The sequence below is a fragment of the Pimephales promelas genome, chromosome 6 (assembly GCF_988280905.1).
Source record: "Pimephales promelas chromosome 6, fPimPro1.hap1.1, whole genome shotgun sequence".
Classification (NCBI taxonomy): Eukaryota; Metazoa; Chordata; class Actinopteri; order Cypriniformes; family Leuciscidae; genus Pimephales; species Pimephales promelas.
Window position 1 is genome coordinate 40709726 of NC_142774.1, and position 20043 is coordinate 40729768.

A 20043-nucleotide genomic window follows, 5' to 3' on the forward strand; every position below is an offset into this window, starting at 1 on the left:
TTAATAGCACATTTTTCTCAAATATACACATACATGTGTGGTATTTATATATACAAATTAATTATACACACTACACACAAACACAAACTTTTATTTTGGATGCGATTAATCGCGATTAATCATTGCCCATCCCTACAACTAACTACTAAAAATGACAATAACAGACAAAAATTCATTAAATCTTTAAATGGGAAATCTAAAAAAGTCAATCTCATATATATTAAAACTGTAAAAGCTCATGCTAAATGATTGTGCATCACAAGTAATAAATTAAAGTACATGATGTTGTGCATCTAGTTCACTTTGTTAAACATTGTGGTTATAAGAGGTTGTGACTGTGACACAGACACAAAAACAAAACAGTTTTGTAAGTCAGTTTTGAGACTGTAAGTCTATATTTCTCAATTTACTGTAACACTGTGAACACTCTTTCATAGAGTAATGATGCATCAGACACCTAAAGGAAGTGAAATGGGTGATAAATCAACAGTAAAGTACAGTACGTACGTGTGTCATATGACTCAAAAGAGCTTGATCTTATAGGGTTTGTGAATAAAACCGAATAAAGTAAGCATTGTGCTGTAGAAACTCCCGCTTGATGTCAAACAAACCGGTTTGGACGTGCAGAACTCAAAGAGAGCTCTAGTTTCATATTTCTACGCTTGTTTTTGGAACAAAGAGTAGACACGCAAACACAAGCACGTCTGCAGAAACCTCATCTCGCTCTCGCCGTGAAGCTGCTGGTTTTGGCCGATGTGTGTGTGAACATCACAAGAACAGGGTTTGCATGATCTATCTCAGCTTTTTTGAAGCTGATAGTGTGTAATGTGTGTTTAAAAACAGTCAGCATGAGCCAAGCTTGGAGAAATAGCTGGAATATGGCATGATATGAATAGATTTGAACTACTGTAATGTCTCGTCAATTTACTGTTTTTACTATAATGCTTCCTTTTATATGGATATTAAGAATAAAAAACGTAATTGCGACGTAAACGTAATATGCATATCTGACAAATCTGAGAAAAAAGCTAGAATTGTGAGTTTATTTCTCATTTTTGCGAGAAATAACGTCAGAATTGTGAGATTAAAAATAGCGGTTACGTTTTTTTTACTTTTTATTCTGTGGCAGAATAAATCTTCCATAGTTCACCATCAATAAATGCTTGAAACGTCAATGATATATTATATATATCTATACAGTAGAAGAAAAGGTGAAAATTTAACATAGTTATGAAGGTTTGAGAAACCATATATGCCTTTAATAATGTATTTTTATAAAGATCTTTGCTAGATAAAGAGAAAATCAATTACAATATATCGAAATCTTCCTAACAAGATCGATTTAATTGAGAAACAAAACTGCATTAGATATAAATATACTGCATATTGAATTATGTTTATTTTCTTATGTTTAAAACACGAACTCTTCACTTTTAAGTAATTCAACTGAGATTAATTTTACACTTGCAGTGTAAAGCAATTCATAATGAGCATTAACGTGTGTATGTTCAGGTGTGTGTATGTGCACTCGCCTGTACTGGGAGACGTGCCGCTCACACTGACGTCACACACCATCTTAGCCGTTTCCCAGGGGAAAACACTCGTGGTGTCTGAACTGATGGACACATCAAACGTGGGACCTTTAAAACAGGACAAAAATAGCATCATTCCAGTCTTATAAGATTGACATATTAAAGCATACTGAACATTATATATACACTGTAAAAAAATATTGTTGGTTTAACTTACAAAAAGTAAGTAACCTGGTTGCCTTAAAATCTTAAGTTCATTGAACTGGAAAAAGTGAGTTAATACAATAAAGGAGATTAATTTAATCATCAGAAACTCAAAATAATAAGTTATCTCAACTAAATAAATTATTATAAAGTTGATTTGACAAAAGAAAATATGTTGTGATAACAAATATTTTTTTACAGTGTATATGATACAAATACAAATACAGTAATATTGTGACATATTATTACAAAAATAACTGTTTTATATGTGATATCAATCATTATATATATATATATATATATATATATATATATACACAAATACAGTGGCATTATATATATATATATATATATAATTACAAATACAGTAATATTGTGACATACTATTACCAAAATAACTGTTTTATATGTGATATCAATCATTATATATATATATATATATATATATATATACACACACAAATACAGTGGCATTATATATATATAAAATTACAAATACGGTAATATTGTGACATATTATTACCAAAATAACTGTTTTATATGTGATATCAATCATTATATATATATATATATATATATATATACACAAATACAGTGGCATTATATATATATAAAATTACAAATACAGTAATATTGTGACATATTACTACAAAAATAACTGTTTTTAATGTGAATATATAGTAAAGTGTAATTTATTTCTGAGATCAATCTGAGATTACTCCAGTCTTCAGTGTCACATGATCCTTCAGAAATCATTCTCTACCTTTGTGTGCGAAAGCGACCTGAACCTTATTGGACACTCCTTTGGCCATCTCGACCCAGTCGTCCCCGGCCTGCTTCGTCCAGGCTTTGATTTCGCAGGAGTAGAAGCCGCGATCGCTCTCCTGCACCGGCTGGATCCGAAACTGAAAGTCCCTCTTCCCGGTCTTCACCAGCATCAGGCCGTCCCGCCGGTCTTCCAGCTGGAGGACCGTCTCCGGGCCCAGCGAGGCCAGCTTGCGGCTGGGAGACCCGACGGCCTCCTCGGACAGGACCAGGATGGAGAACGTGGTTCCCGGCGGGAGGTTTTGAACATTAGCCTGGCAGCTCATCTCAAACGTGGAGCCAGTGGCCGTAGCTTCACGGAGACGACGGGCTACGACCCCGAGAACAGGACCTGCAAAACACATCTCATTATTAATATCTCATGGAGATTACATGGAGATTTGAATGTCTATACATGAGGTGGTATATACTGTTCATATTCGCTTAACTCAAACTTTCTGAGCTGCAATCCATATTTGATATATTATATATTGGCTACAAGCACTAAATATTAACAGTAAATACAATGCAAATGATACACCAAGCGTAATAAAATTAAAATAGATATTTTTTTACAAAATAATAATAATAATATTAATGATGTGATAGTTATTTATATTAGAATTATAATAATATCATATCATGATTATTATCAATGATGTGACTATTATTATTTATATAATAAGTAAATAAACATAACAGTATTAACATAATAATAATTAAAATATATAACAATCATATTATTTTATTATTAGTTATATAATAATACTAATATAAATAATAATACATCTCTAAATGTGATTATTATTTATATTATAATTATAATAATAAACACGTATATTATTATTATAGTAATATATAATATTAATAATATAAATACTAATACATATTTAAAAAAAAAATAATTATTATTATATTACAAAATGAAAATATAAATGTATAATAAATCTTAAAATGAACAATAATACAAATTAATAATATAATATAAATTATTAAATAAATGAATATGATAATATAAATTATTATAATAAAATAATTAAGTATTATAATAATGATAAAATAAATGAATATAATAATATAAATGATTATCATTATTATTGTTTGTGCTACTAGCATCTATTCAGGCCTCTGTTTATTTCTCCTAATGCATTTAAGGAGAAACATCTGAGGCAAACTTAGCCAACCATGTCTTCTCTGTGAAAGAAAGTTATTGGTCTTGTGTTACATAAGACAATTTATTGCCAAGTCTCTAGGAATATGAAAAAGTGTCCCAATATGTGAGCGACAATATTCGATAATGGTAAAATTATGCCAAATGTTCTTGGAGGTCATTAAAGCTGCAATTGCAGCTGTGTAACTTTGAGCAGCAACAGTCCTGAACATAACCGTACAGCATGTCAGAATAAACTGCACCCTGTGGAGAAGTGCATCAGTCCAGCAGCTCGCAAAACACATCACAATATAATACACACGCCGTCATTTGTGCCTCCTCGTGAAACAGACTTCTCCATTACAGAAGGTGCAAATGTTTCTGTGCATACATGTATTGCGTTCAGGTAATTATAGAAATGATGCAGGAAATCAATGAGCTGAGATGTCAGATGTCAGACCAGAATAGAAGCGTGAACATTTGAGCTGCGATATCACAGGCCAACTAGACCCGTATATGTTTGATATGACATAAATATATAACATGAACAGCTGTATTTTTATTAACTAACATTAAAGGAGTAGTTCACTTTTAAGAAAACTTTTACTCACCCCCATGTCATCCAAGATATCCATGTCATTCTTTCTTCAGTCGAAAAGAAATTAAGGATTTTTCTCCATATAATGGACTTCAATGGGAACCAAACGGTTCAAGGTCTCAGTGCAAACTGTTCAAAGGGCTTTAAACGATTCCAGACCATAAATAAGAGTCTTATCAGGTGAAACGATCGCTCATTTAATAAATAAATAACAACGTTTAAGTTTTATAAGCTCAAATGGTCGCCTTGCTCTGTTCTGTGATGCGCGTTCGTGACTCTCCTGTTCTTTCGTTGAATCAACCAAATGACATGAAAAAAGATTCGTTCATTTGATGAATGAGTTGGAACAGGAGAGTCACGAACGCTCATCACAGAACAGAGCAAGGCGAGCATTTGAGCTTATAAAACTTAAACTTTGTTATTTATTTATTAAACGAGTGTTCGTTTTGCTTGATAAGACTCCTATTCATCGTCTGGAATCGTTTAAAGCCCTTTGAACAGTTTGCACTGAGACCTTGAACCGTTTGGTTCCCATTGAAGTCCATTATATGGAGAAAAATCCTGGAATGTTTTCATCAAAAACCTTAATTTTTTTTCGACTGAAGAAAGAAAGACATGGACATCTTGGATGACATGGGGGTGAGTAAATTATCAGCAAAAGTTTTTTAAAAAAAAATGAACTACTCCTTTAATAAACACTGAAACAAATGTTTAGTTAATTGTCAGTTCTTGTTAGTCAATACATTAGCTAATGTTAAGTTAACGAATGAACCTTATTGTAAAGTGTTACCTTGATATTTTAAATACAGAGGCAGAGCTAACTAAACATGTGTTTAGTCTTAGTAAAGCGTGCAAAACCCCTATAAGATTACATACACGTTTAAATGCATGCACACTTACGCTTGTTAGCAAAGCTGACTTTAAGAGCAGGGGTCAAATGCTCCACGACCTTTTTCCAGTTTCCGTGACGAGTCGGGATCCACGCCGTTACGCCACACGTATATTCTCCAGCGTCGGCGTCCGTCGTGCGAAGGAGGCGGAGCTTAAATGTGGAAGGCTCCGCCCTGGTCGCTGTAATAAGCCCCGCCTCCATGCGACTCTTGTACATCTTGCCTGGCACGAGGGTCCCGTTCTCATCCAACGACGCGATGGTGTGAGAAGATACTGGAGCGACACCGGGAACAGCGTCTCTGTAAAGCCACGACACTCCCAGTCGTCCGCTACGAAGATTGGACACGTTTGTAACTTTGCATTCCAGCTCCGTCGGGTCGCCGAAGAACTTTGCGTTCACAGATGACTTTAGCACAACGGTGTAGTCTGGATCTGAGAGAACAATAAAAATAAAGCGTTGCCTATTTCAGATTAAATAAAAACACATTAAATAATGATGCATAGAAGATTTGCATGCATGCAATGCAATGCAATGCATGATGGGATGTTGTTTTAGCACATTGCTTGTCAGGGTGTTGCATTGCTGTAAGGTGTTTTGAGTGTTGTGATGTTTCTATATGGTGTTATAGTGAGTGTTAGGGGTGGATTCTCACTAGTTCAAGTCAAAAGTGATTCTTGCCTTAACAAACACCAAATAAAACGGTAAAAATCAAGCGTTTAATGTGGTTTATGTCTATGTGGTGTTTTTAAAATGCTTTAAGACGAATCATGTGTAAATTTCTAGGTCGACAGCATTGCTGAGTATTTTCTTCTTAAAATTGCAGTGAACCAAACCTTGTAACCAATCAGATCAACGTGTGATCGCCAACCAGTGGATCTCTGAGCTGAGGGAGTGAGTGGAGGCGGGGCTCATTTGCATATTCATAGAACCACATGAGGCGAGGGTGTCGAGTTACATTCAAGATATTTTAAGGCCTGAAGAATTTGTTTAAGGAAAAAACGCTTAAATATGTAAAAAAAAAAATTATGTTTATTAGGTTTTCTATAACTATACAGAGGGTGCTACAACAAAAGTACAATGAAACCAGGTGTCTGAGAGAGAAAATAAATAAATAAATAATTAAATAAATCAACAAAACAGTTCATATAGACCCTCACCAACCGCCCTTAAGGCGACCCGTAGCTCTCAATCAGATAAAAATAAAAGAATAATACTAATAATAATAAATAAATAATAATATATATATATATATATATATATATATATATATATATATATATATATATATAAAGTAATAATAAATAATATAAAAAGTAATAATAAATAATAAATATGTAATTTTGTTGATCAAAGATAAGTTAAGAGATAAAATTAACTACTGGGAGACTTTAAATTGTCAATACTGTCAAATGACCATGGTATAAGTGGGATAATATACAGCTAACTGGGCATTAAACAATTTTAATGCACTCTGCTTCATGTCGGGCTGTTCTTTGCCTCAAAGTCATGCATTAAAATTGTTTGACCAAAAAGTTTTTGGTCCCCATTGACTTTCACAATATACTGGGGAAAAAATCTAGTCATTCTAAAATATCATCTTTTGTGCTCAGAAAAACATGAGGGCATGAGTAAATGACGACAAACCATCCCAAAGTGACTCGAAGAAAATTAAGCTGGATTAATTAAATTCTTCACTGTAAATGATTACAAATGTTCCTCACACACATCCACTCACGTGCACATTCACACACTCATTAGAGCTGTTTCTAGGCTCTCGGCGCACCGGTGTCAAGTGTTTGTGGGCAGCCGGCCCGGTTGGTGAAGGACTCCCTGTGTCTCTCCTATACAGCTGGGACCTTCATGCCCGGATGAGCAGTACTAGAGACACACAAAGACTTACAGCAGGACGAAGCCAGCGCTATTCTCCCACACGGACAACCTTGACATAATCACACCATGTAAATAGCTCAGGAAAACACATGAGAGAGACATGGGAACCATTGGCATACACAACCCACTGAGCATCACATGTGGTTGTGGGTTTTGCGTTAAGCTTTTTGGACGTCACGCCGGCTGAGTCACTGGGACCATCTGTGCGTTGTGGCTCTCATCCGCATCACTTCCTGTTCGCTAAGCCCCTCCCACTTTACTTCTCATTGACTCGGATAAAGAGAATACTACATATATGCAGCAAAAATAGGTAGACCAGACAACCCAGTCCAGCTGGTGCTTAAACTTACCAGTGCTGATTTTTTTTAATTTTATTTTTTACTTCAAACATAGATTTTGCACTTGCTGTGTGAAGACAAAACAAATCATTGGCATGATTCAAAAAGGTTAAATGGTCCTGAAAAAAACTCACACATGTATTGGAAATTAATGGGAAACGGATATCAACTAGTGGAAGCTTTTGGTACTGCAGCTATGGAGTTAATTTTGTGCCATAATTAAACAAACAAATCCAGCATTTTGCAAACAAACTCAAAGGAAAAAAAGCCAAGTGTCACAATCATAATAGACAGATATGCATTTGTGTGCACTAGATTTGGTATTTGTTCAAAGGTTACATGTATTTATTTATATTTATTAATTTATATTTGCAAAACACAATGCATATGTGTTCCTCCACTGTATTTTCGCACATTTCATTGCACATATCTGTTTGTTTGCGAGTCGATTTTCCTTTGCAAAGCAGATCGAGTTTGTTTGCAAAATGCTGGATTTGTTTGTGTAATTATGGCACAGTTTTAACTCCATACTGCGGCCAAACAATATCTCACCGAAAGCTCATTTTTTGAGATAATGACCTCAAATTTGGTGCAAAGCTTGTTTAGATTGATGGCTTTGAGGTTTTTTTGGGAAAATTAATTTAAAAATATATTTATTCATTTTTTTGTGCAACTCTTCAAGTTCAACTTTTTGTATTGCTTCACTTCAGCAATGATCTGCCACGTGTCGTCTTTAAAAAGAGACCAAACTGATTTCTTCAAAGCAAGATTTAAGACAGATTAATCTGGAAATGTAATGCTCAAAAAGTGAATAAATGGATTATAACTCCAACATTAATATAAATACCATAAAATCCCCTAAAAATACAAAATATTAAATAAAAAAATTATTGGACGGAAATATAGCACAATCATTTCAAATTTTGTCATTTTTGACCATCAAACGAAAAGCATCAGAGGGAAAATGCAAAAAATATTGCTCAAACTAAAAATGTTTGTTGAAAAATATTACAGTTCATATTGAGATCTTTGACTTTGCAGATGTTGGCAAATCTTAGAGAAGTTATTGAGATCTTGTATGAAACACAAGATAACTGGGGTCATTATACTGAGATACAGAAGAATTAAGATTAAAATCCCCTAATCTATGAGAAACATGAGATATTAAAGTTAAAAATGGCAAATTTAACCTGCTTGTGGAAGTAAAAACCAGCATTTCCCATGTAAAACTAGGGATTTTAGACGGTTCAACCCTGCGCTGTCATTGTTAACTGAAATTAAATTAAAAATTGTTTGAGATGAAGGAAAAATAAATAATATTCTAAGAAAATATTTTAAATTAAATGCTTAGAAATAGACATGAAGTAGAAGTTGTTGTAAAAAAATTTAAATAATAAAAAAATATATAAAAAATATTTACAAAACAAAATTACTAATAATAAAATGAAAGCTGAAAATGAATTATTCAATTATTTATTTATTTTTCAGCATCGCCAGTTAACTTATAACTTTTAAAATCTTTATCTGAAGACCTTAATAATTCTGAGCACAGCTTGGTTATGAGCTTTTGGGATCAAGTGAGGAGAACCGGGCAGTTCTAGTTAAAGAAAGATAAATAAAGACAGGACGAGAGCGGGTCTACAATGCGTTTCTTTACCCGGACAAACAGAGAAGACAAGATGAATGTCTGAGAGGAGCTCTAAAGCGGTCGCTATGGACGGGAACCGAGTGTCCTGGGAACCGAGCGGGATCTCAAAGTGACTGTCAATCACGATTCATTAAGAGCCTCTCCACTCCAGACATTCAATCTGCATTATCAGACTTTATCTCACACTCGCTCCTGCCTTTCAGAGTGCTTTTGTCTCCGTCTTCCCCTCTCCGTTTCGTTCTCTCGCACTTTCTCCAGGTTTTCTGCACACCTGGCTGTGTTGCTCGTTAGTCCTCGTGTGTTTGGTGTAATTGTTATTCAAATACAGAGAGAGACTGATGCAGACGAGTGAAAGCTGAGTTTAGATTACACGTCACATGATCCGGGTCTTAAAACTGGAGATTAGTAACCAATGGACACTGAGAATCTTGAAATTATGGGAAATAGACTTACTTAGAACACAATTGACTGAAGAAACACTTAAATTAAAATAATTTTATAAAAAAGCATTTTTTTTTATAATCAAAACATACATTTAGAAATCAGAATAAAAAAGAGAATCAATTAATAAATTATAATTATTATTTGAATCAGAATAAAATAGAACTTTATCATATATCATAACTTTATTATATATATTAATATAATTTGATTAATTTATTAATTTAATTTGATTAAAAAACAATAGAATACTGATTCAATAAAAATTTAATAATCAAAATAAATAACAGAATAAATCAAAAGATAATAGATTATAAATTTGGAAATCAAAAACAGAATAGAGAAGCCCCTCTTCTTAAATAAATAAGGAAAGAAGATTAATAAAATAAAAATATTATAAAATAAAATAAATAAAGTAGGGCTGTCAAACGATTAATCGCATCCAAAATAAAAGTTTGTTTTTACATAATATATGTGTGTGTACTGTGTATAATTATTTTATATGTATATACATAAATACACACACATGCTTGTATTTAAGAAATATTTTCATGTAAATATTTCTGTATAGATTTATATATAACATATTTTATATAAATATTTTATATATAAATTATATTTTTTTCTTAAAAATACAAGCATGTGTGTGTGTATATATATATATATATATATATAGTATACAGTGCACCCACATATATTATGTAAACACAAACCTTTATTTTGGATGTGATTAATTGCGATTAATCCTTTGACAGCCCTAATAAAAAGATAAAATCAAGCAACTCATTATACGTCCATACACTATGATGTACACACACACACACACACAACTATAGAAACTATACAGAATTAACATGCTGGTTGCTGGGCTCACTGGGTCTTAAAGTCATAAAATATTATATTATAAAATGAAATATAAAAAGTTAAAATAATTGAAAACTCATTATACGTACACACTATGATGTACACACACACACGCACACGACTCTATAGAGACTTTAGAGAATTAACATGCTGGTTGCTGGGCTCACCGGGTCTTAAAGTCATTAACGCTAATGAGTTTGAGCAGCGCAAGTCATCCATCAGAGCAAGACAACATGAAGAAACGTCCCAGAAATCCTCACAGAGACTTCAGCTGTTTCACAACAATGAGATGTGTGTGCATATGGCATGGGTTCAGGCGGTACAGCACGTCAGCGGGACGTTAGTGCACTTCACTGCTTCCATCGAGCGCCGTCCACAACAATCATAACGTCAAACACTACAAAGTGTGCTAGTGTGCTACTCATCAGACGCCACGATAACAGACGACACCTTCACTATCAAGACACCACAGACGCAGACTTTGATCTCGCAGTGCAAAACTAGGCCACAAGTAAACATGCTACACACACACACACACACACACACACAGCAGCGTGTTCGAAATAAAGACATGCAGATCACCGTGTATTAAAGAGCTCAATGATACGATTGAATTACAAGAGCAAACACAACAAGACAAATATACAAGAACGAGTTGTGGAATTAATATTTCACTCTGTGCATTGCCTTCATTGTGAATGTTGTCTTTATATCACTAAACATCACTAACTATTGCTCATGTGTCTACAGTCACAAATAAAGGTTCTTTACGGGTATCAAAAGTTCCACGAAGAACCTTCGACATCCATGGAAGCTTTTCATTCTATAAAAAGGTTCTTTGGATTATTAAAATGGTTCTACACTGTAAAAAATATTTTCAAGATTTTTATCAAATAATTTCTTTTGTCAAATCAACTTTATAATAATTTATTTAGTTGAGATAACTTGTTATTTTGAGTTTTTGATGGTTAAATTAATCTCCTTCATTGTATTAACTCACTTTTTCCAGTTCAATGAACTTAAAATTTTAAGGCAACCAGGTTACTTACTTTTTTAAGTTAAACCATCAATATTTTTTTACAGTGCACTAACTGTGAGAGTCAACTAACAGCGTAATATTCTGATTAAAAGAGATTTTTCAAAGTTGAAATAAAACTAACATTATTGGAGAAGGTTTTGTAAGAAAATGCTATTTCAGTATTTTTACTTCAAAATTTCACATTTAATTCAATGTTTTATTTTTATTAAAAAATTAAAAATGATAGTATAATACTATCCTCTAAAAATGACAATATTTATATTTATTATCCTCTAAAATATAATATTATTTTTTATCGCCTTTTTTATTATATCACATATTTTAGTAGTTATCATAAATTAGGTATCATTTGAAAGCTTATAAACTCAGAATTCATCGTCTGAAAACTGTTTTATAACTGAACGTTGCGTTACCATAGAAACGGTACTTATTTCATCAGGCTCCTCCCCTTTTGGGCATAATTTATGATCAAAACCTTTTCTAATCTTGACAAAACTGATATTGTCAGAAAGGTCTGAGTCTCAAGGTTCCAAATTTTGTGACAGAATTGATATTTGAACATAAATATATTAATTTGTTAAGGCAGAATGTATACAACTAAATTCAATGGAAATCAATGGCACCCGGTGGCTATTTTTGGTACTACGCCTAAACAAAATCTCATGGGAACTTCAATTTTTGTGATATCAACTTCAAATTTGGAACATAACTTGATAAGATGTATGGCTTTGATTTTATAGAAATTTTAGAGTAAAAATATTTTGTAAAATATATATTTTATATAAAATAAAAAATATATAGTACAGTGTATTTGATTTACTGTAAATTTAAACTTCCATAACTTTTTCATACTTTAATTTTTTGAAGTGTTGTATATTCCAAAGCATTCTTAACTTACAACCATTTAAGTTTGAATAGTGCATTTTAACCCCCATTCTCAAAAAGGGGGGTGACAGCTAAGGGGTTAAATGATTTAATTAATTGACCATTACAATTTTTTTGTCTCTTAAGCATATCCCCAATAACGATAGCAAATGAAATTGTAATGGTAAAATAAAGCCAAAAATAGAAAAACAAAGCAATGAATTTATTCATGCCGCAATGCACTCAGATCACAGACAAAATTAAGTTGACAAAACTTAAATGGATTAAGTAAGAATAAATTATGCAATTAAGCATAAATTGCATAAAATGGCGCAATTAAGTTATGCTTACTAAATGAAATGAAGGCAACGAGTTTGCATAATAAAATTAAGTAAACTGAACTAATTGGTTTTTACAGTGTAGAAGTTTCAAATTGTCCACCAAATATGTTTTCAGGTGATTAAATGTGATTCTGCCTTGAGTTTGATCATAAAGATGATCCCAGAAGGCAAGAGTATTCATTCTGGCTTTCAGCAGAGCGTCTAAGAGAAGGAAGTGAGAAAACAAAGGAGAGAACAATAATACTTTCAGCGTCCCACACAAAAACATGTTCTCAAGTTCAAGCATTAGCAGTTCTGCAGGTCTGTGTTTCGGCATGAGACCGGAACGAGAGCCAAAACGTCCAAAGCTGTAATGGAAATGAGTGCGAGTGTAAAGTTGCTCTTTTAAAGAGGACCTATTATGCTTTTAGTGTGCAATGTTGCTGTTTGAGCATGAGCGCATGATATAATTATTCATTATATGTATAACTAGCATATAATTATTGTAACTGTGTCACTGTTTTCATCCAGGAACGAACACGTCACAATATTCCTCATTTAAATATTAATATGCAGAATAAAGGGGCGGGGCCTGGCTGAGTTAGTTAATAGTGTGTTAAACTGGCGGTTATGGAAAGGGGCGGGACTTTCCCAAACACACTCAAAGCACTCGACCAATCACAACACAATGCTCCAGCCGACCAATCAGAGCACAGTGTGCTTTTCAGAAGGAGGGGCTTCATAGAGACAGGAAGTGAACAGAGCGTTACTGACAGACTGGGAAGAGAGGCGCCGCAACAATGAGGAAAATAATCAACATTCAAGCAGGAAAACCTGTTCTAGTAGAGCCTAAAACACATCAAGACTCTGTAAAAGGGTACACTCTAAAAAATGCTGGGTTGTTTTAACCCAACTTTGGGTCAAATATGGACTAACCCAGCCGTTGGGTTAAATTTTTACATTACATTTTTAACCCAACATTTCGGGTTTGTCCATATTTGACCCAAAATGGGGTTAAAACAACCCAGCATTTTTTAGAGTGTATAATAGGTCATGTTTAAAGATCTGTAAACACAATGAGATTCTCTTTAATGTTTTTACAAGAGTTGTAGGCCAACTCACATACTGGAAAATGAATAACAGCATTTAATTCTCCGAGATTAAAGAGCGGGTGTGGAGTTACCACAGATTTGTAACCAGCAAAAACGAATGCCCGTCAAATTATTATTTTAAAGCAGTCAGTCAAAGTCAAGAGTCCTGCGATCTGGAGGCAATTTCTTTTTAGATCAAACTGCCGTTGTGCTCTAGTGTTTCCAGACGTGTACCAACAAAGATGTTTATGGTCACATCTGGCCCTGAAAACACCGACCAACGCCACTTCAGGAAGTCACACACAACACCTGATGTCTTTATGGCTCTGAAGGCTGTTTGTGTGCAATGCTGGTGGAGATTTCCTCCATTAAAACCCATTGAAACCCACTAAGCCGTACCTAAATCTAGCTTTTGTTCTCTAGGAATCTGAAAGAAAAAAAAAAAACACTTGGCCAATACTAAAGGAAAAAACTCGGACACGTAAAAATATAAACAGCAGTTTGAGATCAGTAAGACTTTTAAAATTGTTTTTGAAAAAGTCTCTTCTGCTCACCAAGGCTGCATTTATTTAATCAAAAATACAGTAAAAACAGTAAAATTGTGAAATATTATTAATACTTGAAATAATTGATTTCTGTTTGAATATAAACTAAATTATAATTTATTCCTGTGATCAAAGCTGAATTTTCAGCATCATTACTCCAAATAAAACATTTTTAATATATATATATATGTATTCATATTTATTTATATTTTTCCATTTTCTTTTTAATATTAGTTTATGTTTAAGTCATTTTAAGTGCTTTTGTCATTTTTACTAGTTAATTTATATTTAGGCTTTATTATTCATTTTTAAAATTATTTTATGTTTTTGTTTTAGTAATTAGTCTATTTCTGTTAGTGCCAACAGAACAATAATATTTTTTAAATATTATTATTTAATTTCAAATGTACTTCAATTAGCACAATCAATTTTACAATAGTTTTATTAACCAATAACAACACTGGCATCAAGAACCTTTGACTTTACTCACACAAAAGAATATTGATCTATTTTTTTTTTTTTTAATTTTCCCTTGTAAATCTGATAAAGGAAGCTCGCCCCTTTGGCCTGAAAACACTTGGATAGAAAAGAAAATAAACAGCATTTTATGCATTCCAACAGTGTGAAATCATGAATTAATAACATAGAATGTGTGTGATCACCAGTTTAATATTATTATTTATATACTATTATACAGTAGATTTTATTTAGCCTATATTTTGATGTAGATTTTATTTATTTTCAGTTTCATTTTAATTTTAGTTGAACTTTTAGTCATTTAGTTTGTTCTGTGCTTTTGTCAGCCATTTTTTTAAATATTACTATTTAGATTTTTTTTTTTTTTGTGCAGTTTCGGCTCAATTTTAGTCATCTATATATTCCCAATTAGTAATTTTGATGCTTCAACTTAAACATATTTCAGTCAGTTTTCAAAGCAACATATCTAATTTTTATTTAGGTTTTTTTATATAATATTTTATTTTAGTTTTAGTTGCACACCACTATGATCGAACACATGACATGCCTGTTTTACACATAAGAATATGAATCTGAAACATGTATAGAAACCCTTTAATCTCAGACCTGCATTTCCTCCTTTTAGCGTGAATAATAACTTAAATGTCTGTATCTTCCACAAAGTCAAACACGGCTCACGAAGACGCATCACATCATGTTTGCACGACTTTTCTGTCAATTTTGGATCTTGACAATCTACTGTAACCAAATTCAGCTTTTTCCGGAGGAGTACACAACTCCAGAGCTTCCCTTTTACGGTCCTCTTTCTCTGTAACTCGGAACAGAATAAACAGGTTGAAGCTCTTCCCTGTTAATCACGCTGACAACGAGATCCCAAGCAATTAACTGGGACTTCTCCATGAGCGACTGGCTTTTAGCCTGTAGATCTAGACAGCGGTTCTCCATCAGAACGACCACCCACAGGCCAGACAACGCAAATCTGCAACAAGACACGAACACACGCACATCTCCTGACTGAAGCAGCACTAAACTACCACTAACACACTGCCACACACATTTCTGCTTTCACTTGACGGACAGGTTAACAACTGACCAGTCGAGTGTTCTGGATGATGAGATTTTATATTTATATACGGTTACATTTGGCAACATACATTTTAGTATGTTTATTATTATATCACTTGGTCTAAATATTTCATAATGTCTTCTCAGAAACATAAACTTCAAAAATGGCGATTCATTTCCATTATAAAAAACGTTTTAAGAAAAAATGTTCACTTTTCACATATTAAAATATTTAGTCAAATATGTATATGCAAGTATGTCTGTTTATTGTTTTCATATTTACTACTGTTTGGGGTTGGTAAGACTTTTTTTAATTGATGTGCTCACCAAGTCTGCATTTATTTGATTAATATACAGGAATATTTTTGAAATATTATTCTTTTTTTAAAATAGTTGTTTTCTAAGTGAATATATAGTAAAATGTAATTTATATCCTGCGATCAAAGCTGAATTTTCAGCATCATTACTCCAGTCTTCAGAGTCACATGATCCTTCAGAAATCACTCGAATATGAACTCTAATATGGAAAATGTGATACATTTAATTTTTCAGGAATCTTTCAGTAAAAAGTTCTTATTTGATCTTATAAAAGCATTTATTTGAAATTAAATCTTTTGTATAAAATGTCTTTACACTTTAAGAAAAGGTACAAAAGCTGTCACTGGGGCTGTACCTTTTCAAAAGGCACACTTTTGTACCCAAAGGCTGCATATTGGTACCTTAGTGGTACACATTAGCACCTAAAATGTACATATTAGCACCTAAACTGGACATATTAGCTCATGAAATGAACATATTAGCACCTAAAATGTACATATTAACACTTAAAATGTACATATTAGGCCCTAAATTGACATATTAGCTCCTGAAATGGACATATTAGCACCTAAAATGTACATATTAACACTTAAAATGTATATATTACGACCTAAAATGGACATATTAGCACCTAAAATGTACATATTAACACCTAAAATATACATATTAGCACCTAAATTTTACATATTACTTAAAATGTACATATTAGCACCTAAAATGGACAAAAGTCTACTTTTTGAAAAGGTACAGCCCCAGTGACAGCTTTTGTACCTTTTTTTCTCAGAGTGTACGGTCACTTTCCAACCTGTTGAACACTAGAGTAAATGAAAGTGTTTAAATACAATTATTCTCAGTGGAAAAAAGTGTGGAATTTTTTTTAAAATACATTTACAGTGTGTTAGTTAAATATGCCAGCTATTACTGAACGATTCATTAAACTTATTTACACAATAAATGCAACTCATACGCGCTGCAAAGCCAACAATTATATTTTAGCTATCTCATCCAGACGTAATTGTCCCTAATTGTCTATTAAAAGATGATTCGCGGAACAGACGACCCGAGGCCGTGGACTGAAACGCTGAGCTGACATATGGAAAGATATTTTCAAAAGTGCGCCAATATAAACGACATATGCTTTTAATGTCATTTAAATACCAAATAATCAACATCAAATGAATATTTTATGGAGTGCATCAGCAGAACGCATTCATACGCACTGGTAAAGAGCCTCAGATGGCATTTTATTCAAATGTCACCCATGTCAGTGTAACGGGGATGATTTCTCTTACTCTGCTTGATGACGTGAACTCGTACGGGGTCAGAAATCTTCTCGGCGGCCTTGTACCATCGTCCGCTCGTCTGCTGAAGCCACACGCTCACTTTACAGGAGTAGAGTCCTGCGTCCGACATCTCCACGCCGTCGACCTTCATCTGGAAGTCCCACTTCCCCAGGCGCCTGACGTCCACGAGCTCGGACGAGACGTTCCTCAGGCCGTCCCGGCTCAGGTGTGCCAGCGTGCGGCTGGTGTTCAGCATCCACGTCACCTCCAGCTCCACGGAGAGCTCGCCGTCCACAGACGCCGCACAGGTGAGCAGCAGCGGCTCTCCCGCGGGCAGAGTGCTGTCGTCCTGAACCCACACCGCCAGGGAGTTCGCTGAGGGTTTCAAGAGATTTACATTTAGTCATTTAGCCAAAGCGACTTACAACTGCTATATATGTCAGAGGTCGAACTCAGGGACACATTGGTGTCTCTCAGTGGATTCGAACCCGGGTCTCTCACACCAAAGGCATGTGTCTTATCCACTGCGCCATCAACACCCCTATGTAGTTGCTTAATATTACTGTACACTGTAAAAAAATATTGATGGTTTAACTTAAAAAAAGTAAGTAACCTGGTTGCCTTGAAATTTTAAGTTGATTGAACTGGAAAAAGTGAGTTAATATAATGAAGGAAATTAATTTAACCATCAGAAACTCAAAATTATATGTTATCTGAACTAAATAAATTATTTAAGTTGATTTGAGAAAAGAAAATATGTTGTGATAACAAATCTTGAAAATATTTTTTACAGTAACGATGACACCTTAAAATAAAGTGTAACCCCTTTATTTGAAGGTGATGTTGTTTTTTACGTTACACTACACAGGTGACGTAGTTACATAAGTATTAATAAAATAGATGTACTTACTATAGAGTTACGGTTAGGGTTTGGAGGATTATGGTTAGTTACTTGTAATTATGCATAATGTACTGTTATTATATGTAGTATGTGTAACTACGTCACCTTAAAATGAAGTGTTGACTAAAGCTAGTTTTTTAACGATGTTGCCTTGAGAACTATTTGAAATAAAATGACGTTGAAATCAAATTAACAAAAATAATTGAAGCTAAATAAAAAACTACTAAATATGAGAAAAGCGCATAAACATACTGAAACTTAAACCCATAAAAAAAATATTTTATATACATATAGACTCTAAAAAATGCTCGGTTGTTTTAACCCAAATTTGGGTCAAATATGGACAACCCCAAATGTTGGGTTAGACAACTTTCACTTTCAACTGTACATTTTTTAATTACATTTTTAACCCAACATTTGGGTTTGTCCATATTTGACCCAAATTTGGGTTGAAACAACCCAGCATCACTGTAAAAAAAAATATTTTCATGATTTGTAATCACAACATTTTTTCTTTTGTCAAATCAACTTAAATTATTTATGTAGTTCAGATAACATAATATTTTGAGTTTCTGGTGATTAAATCAATCTCCTTCTTTGTATTAACTCACTTTTTCCATTTCAATGAACTTAAAATTTTAAGGCAACCAGGTTACTTAATTTTTTTAAGTTAAACCAACTTTTAATGTTGGTTTAACTTAAAAAAATTAAGTAACCTGGTTGCCTTAAAATTTTAAGTTCACAGCAACACAAATAAACTGATAAGCAAAAACACAAAAGACAGAGTTAAAAGAATAGTTCACTCACAAATGTTCATGTCAGAATTTTCGCTAGATTAACTTTTCCTTAAAAGATATGACCATGCATAATTTTTACATAATTTAAATGCAATTCAAAATGTTATTTCATACATAATTTAATTTAATGCATAATTTAAAAAATAAATAAAAAAATAAAAGGTATAGTATAAATTTTAAGATCATCACTGCAAATGCGAACTTTCTGGAAACCTTCATTTTATGGCACTTTAAAGGCCTACGTTTATGGCACTTTTAGCTGTTTCTATACTTCTGTTATATGAAAATATAGTAGCAGGAAGAATCTGCAAAACATCTACTTTTGAGTTTTGACAAAAAACAAAGTAATAACATGGTTTTGCAATAACATGAGTGAGGAAACGAGGGAACTATTCCTTTAATTTCTCCCAGCAAACTCTCAATCATTTCTCTGGGGAACAATGTGATCTTCAGTACATCTCACTTAGATTGCACAGGCTGTGTTCGCTAACATCTTTCGGTTACAATCTCAAACAACACAAAGTGTGTGTAACGTCTACTGGATGGGTCTCTGGAGCTCGTCCTGATTTTAATTAAAAACTCTGCAGTAACATTGACAGTATATATGGTAACCAGACAGGAATTTCACCGGCAATGAGGATTCAGACAGCCTGGTTTGTGAGAAATGTCTGAAGACATTAAACAAGATAAAACTGGACAGAAGAGCACATCCATTCTTCTCAAGGAAAAAGAAATGAAAGAGTTTCGATTATGTTTATTGAACGTCTCAATAACCATAATCGAAACTCTTTCATTTCTTTTTCCTCCAAATGCAACTTATTTATTAGCTTTATCAAAGATCATCTGAGCAAATTACATAACAGTGATTCATCAGAAGTACTTTAATTATATCAAATCAGATTATTTCATGGCATAACCTTTGATCATGAATCTATAACAGTTTGCCAGGAGGGCACAGCAACACAAATAAACTGATAAGCAA

At 33.3% G+C, this 20043-nt stretch overlaps 1 protein-coding gene across 1 annotated transcript in view; it reads right to left on the reverse strand.

Annotated features, from left to right (window-relative positions):
• ptgfrnb (prostaglandin F2 receptor inhibitor b) overlaps nt 1-20043 on the reverse strand; it is a 46416-nt gene that overhangs the window by 14659 nt on the left and 11714 nt on the right. Inside the window, exons 4-7 of the mRNA XM_039648365.2 lie at nt 17373-17738; nt 5189-5611; nt 2500-2892; nt 1533-1640 (exon numbers count right to left, since the gene is read on the reverse strand). Of these exons, the coding sequence (XP_039504299.2) occupies nt 1533-1640; nt 2500-2892; nt 5189-5611; nt 17373-17738 (1290 nt within the window). The remainder of the gene's footprint in view (nt 1-1532; nt 1641-2499; nt 2893-5188; nt 5612-17372; nt 17739-20043) is intronic.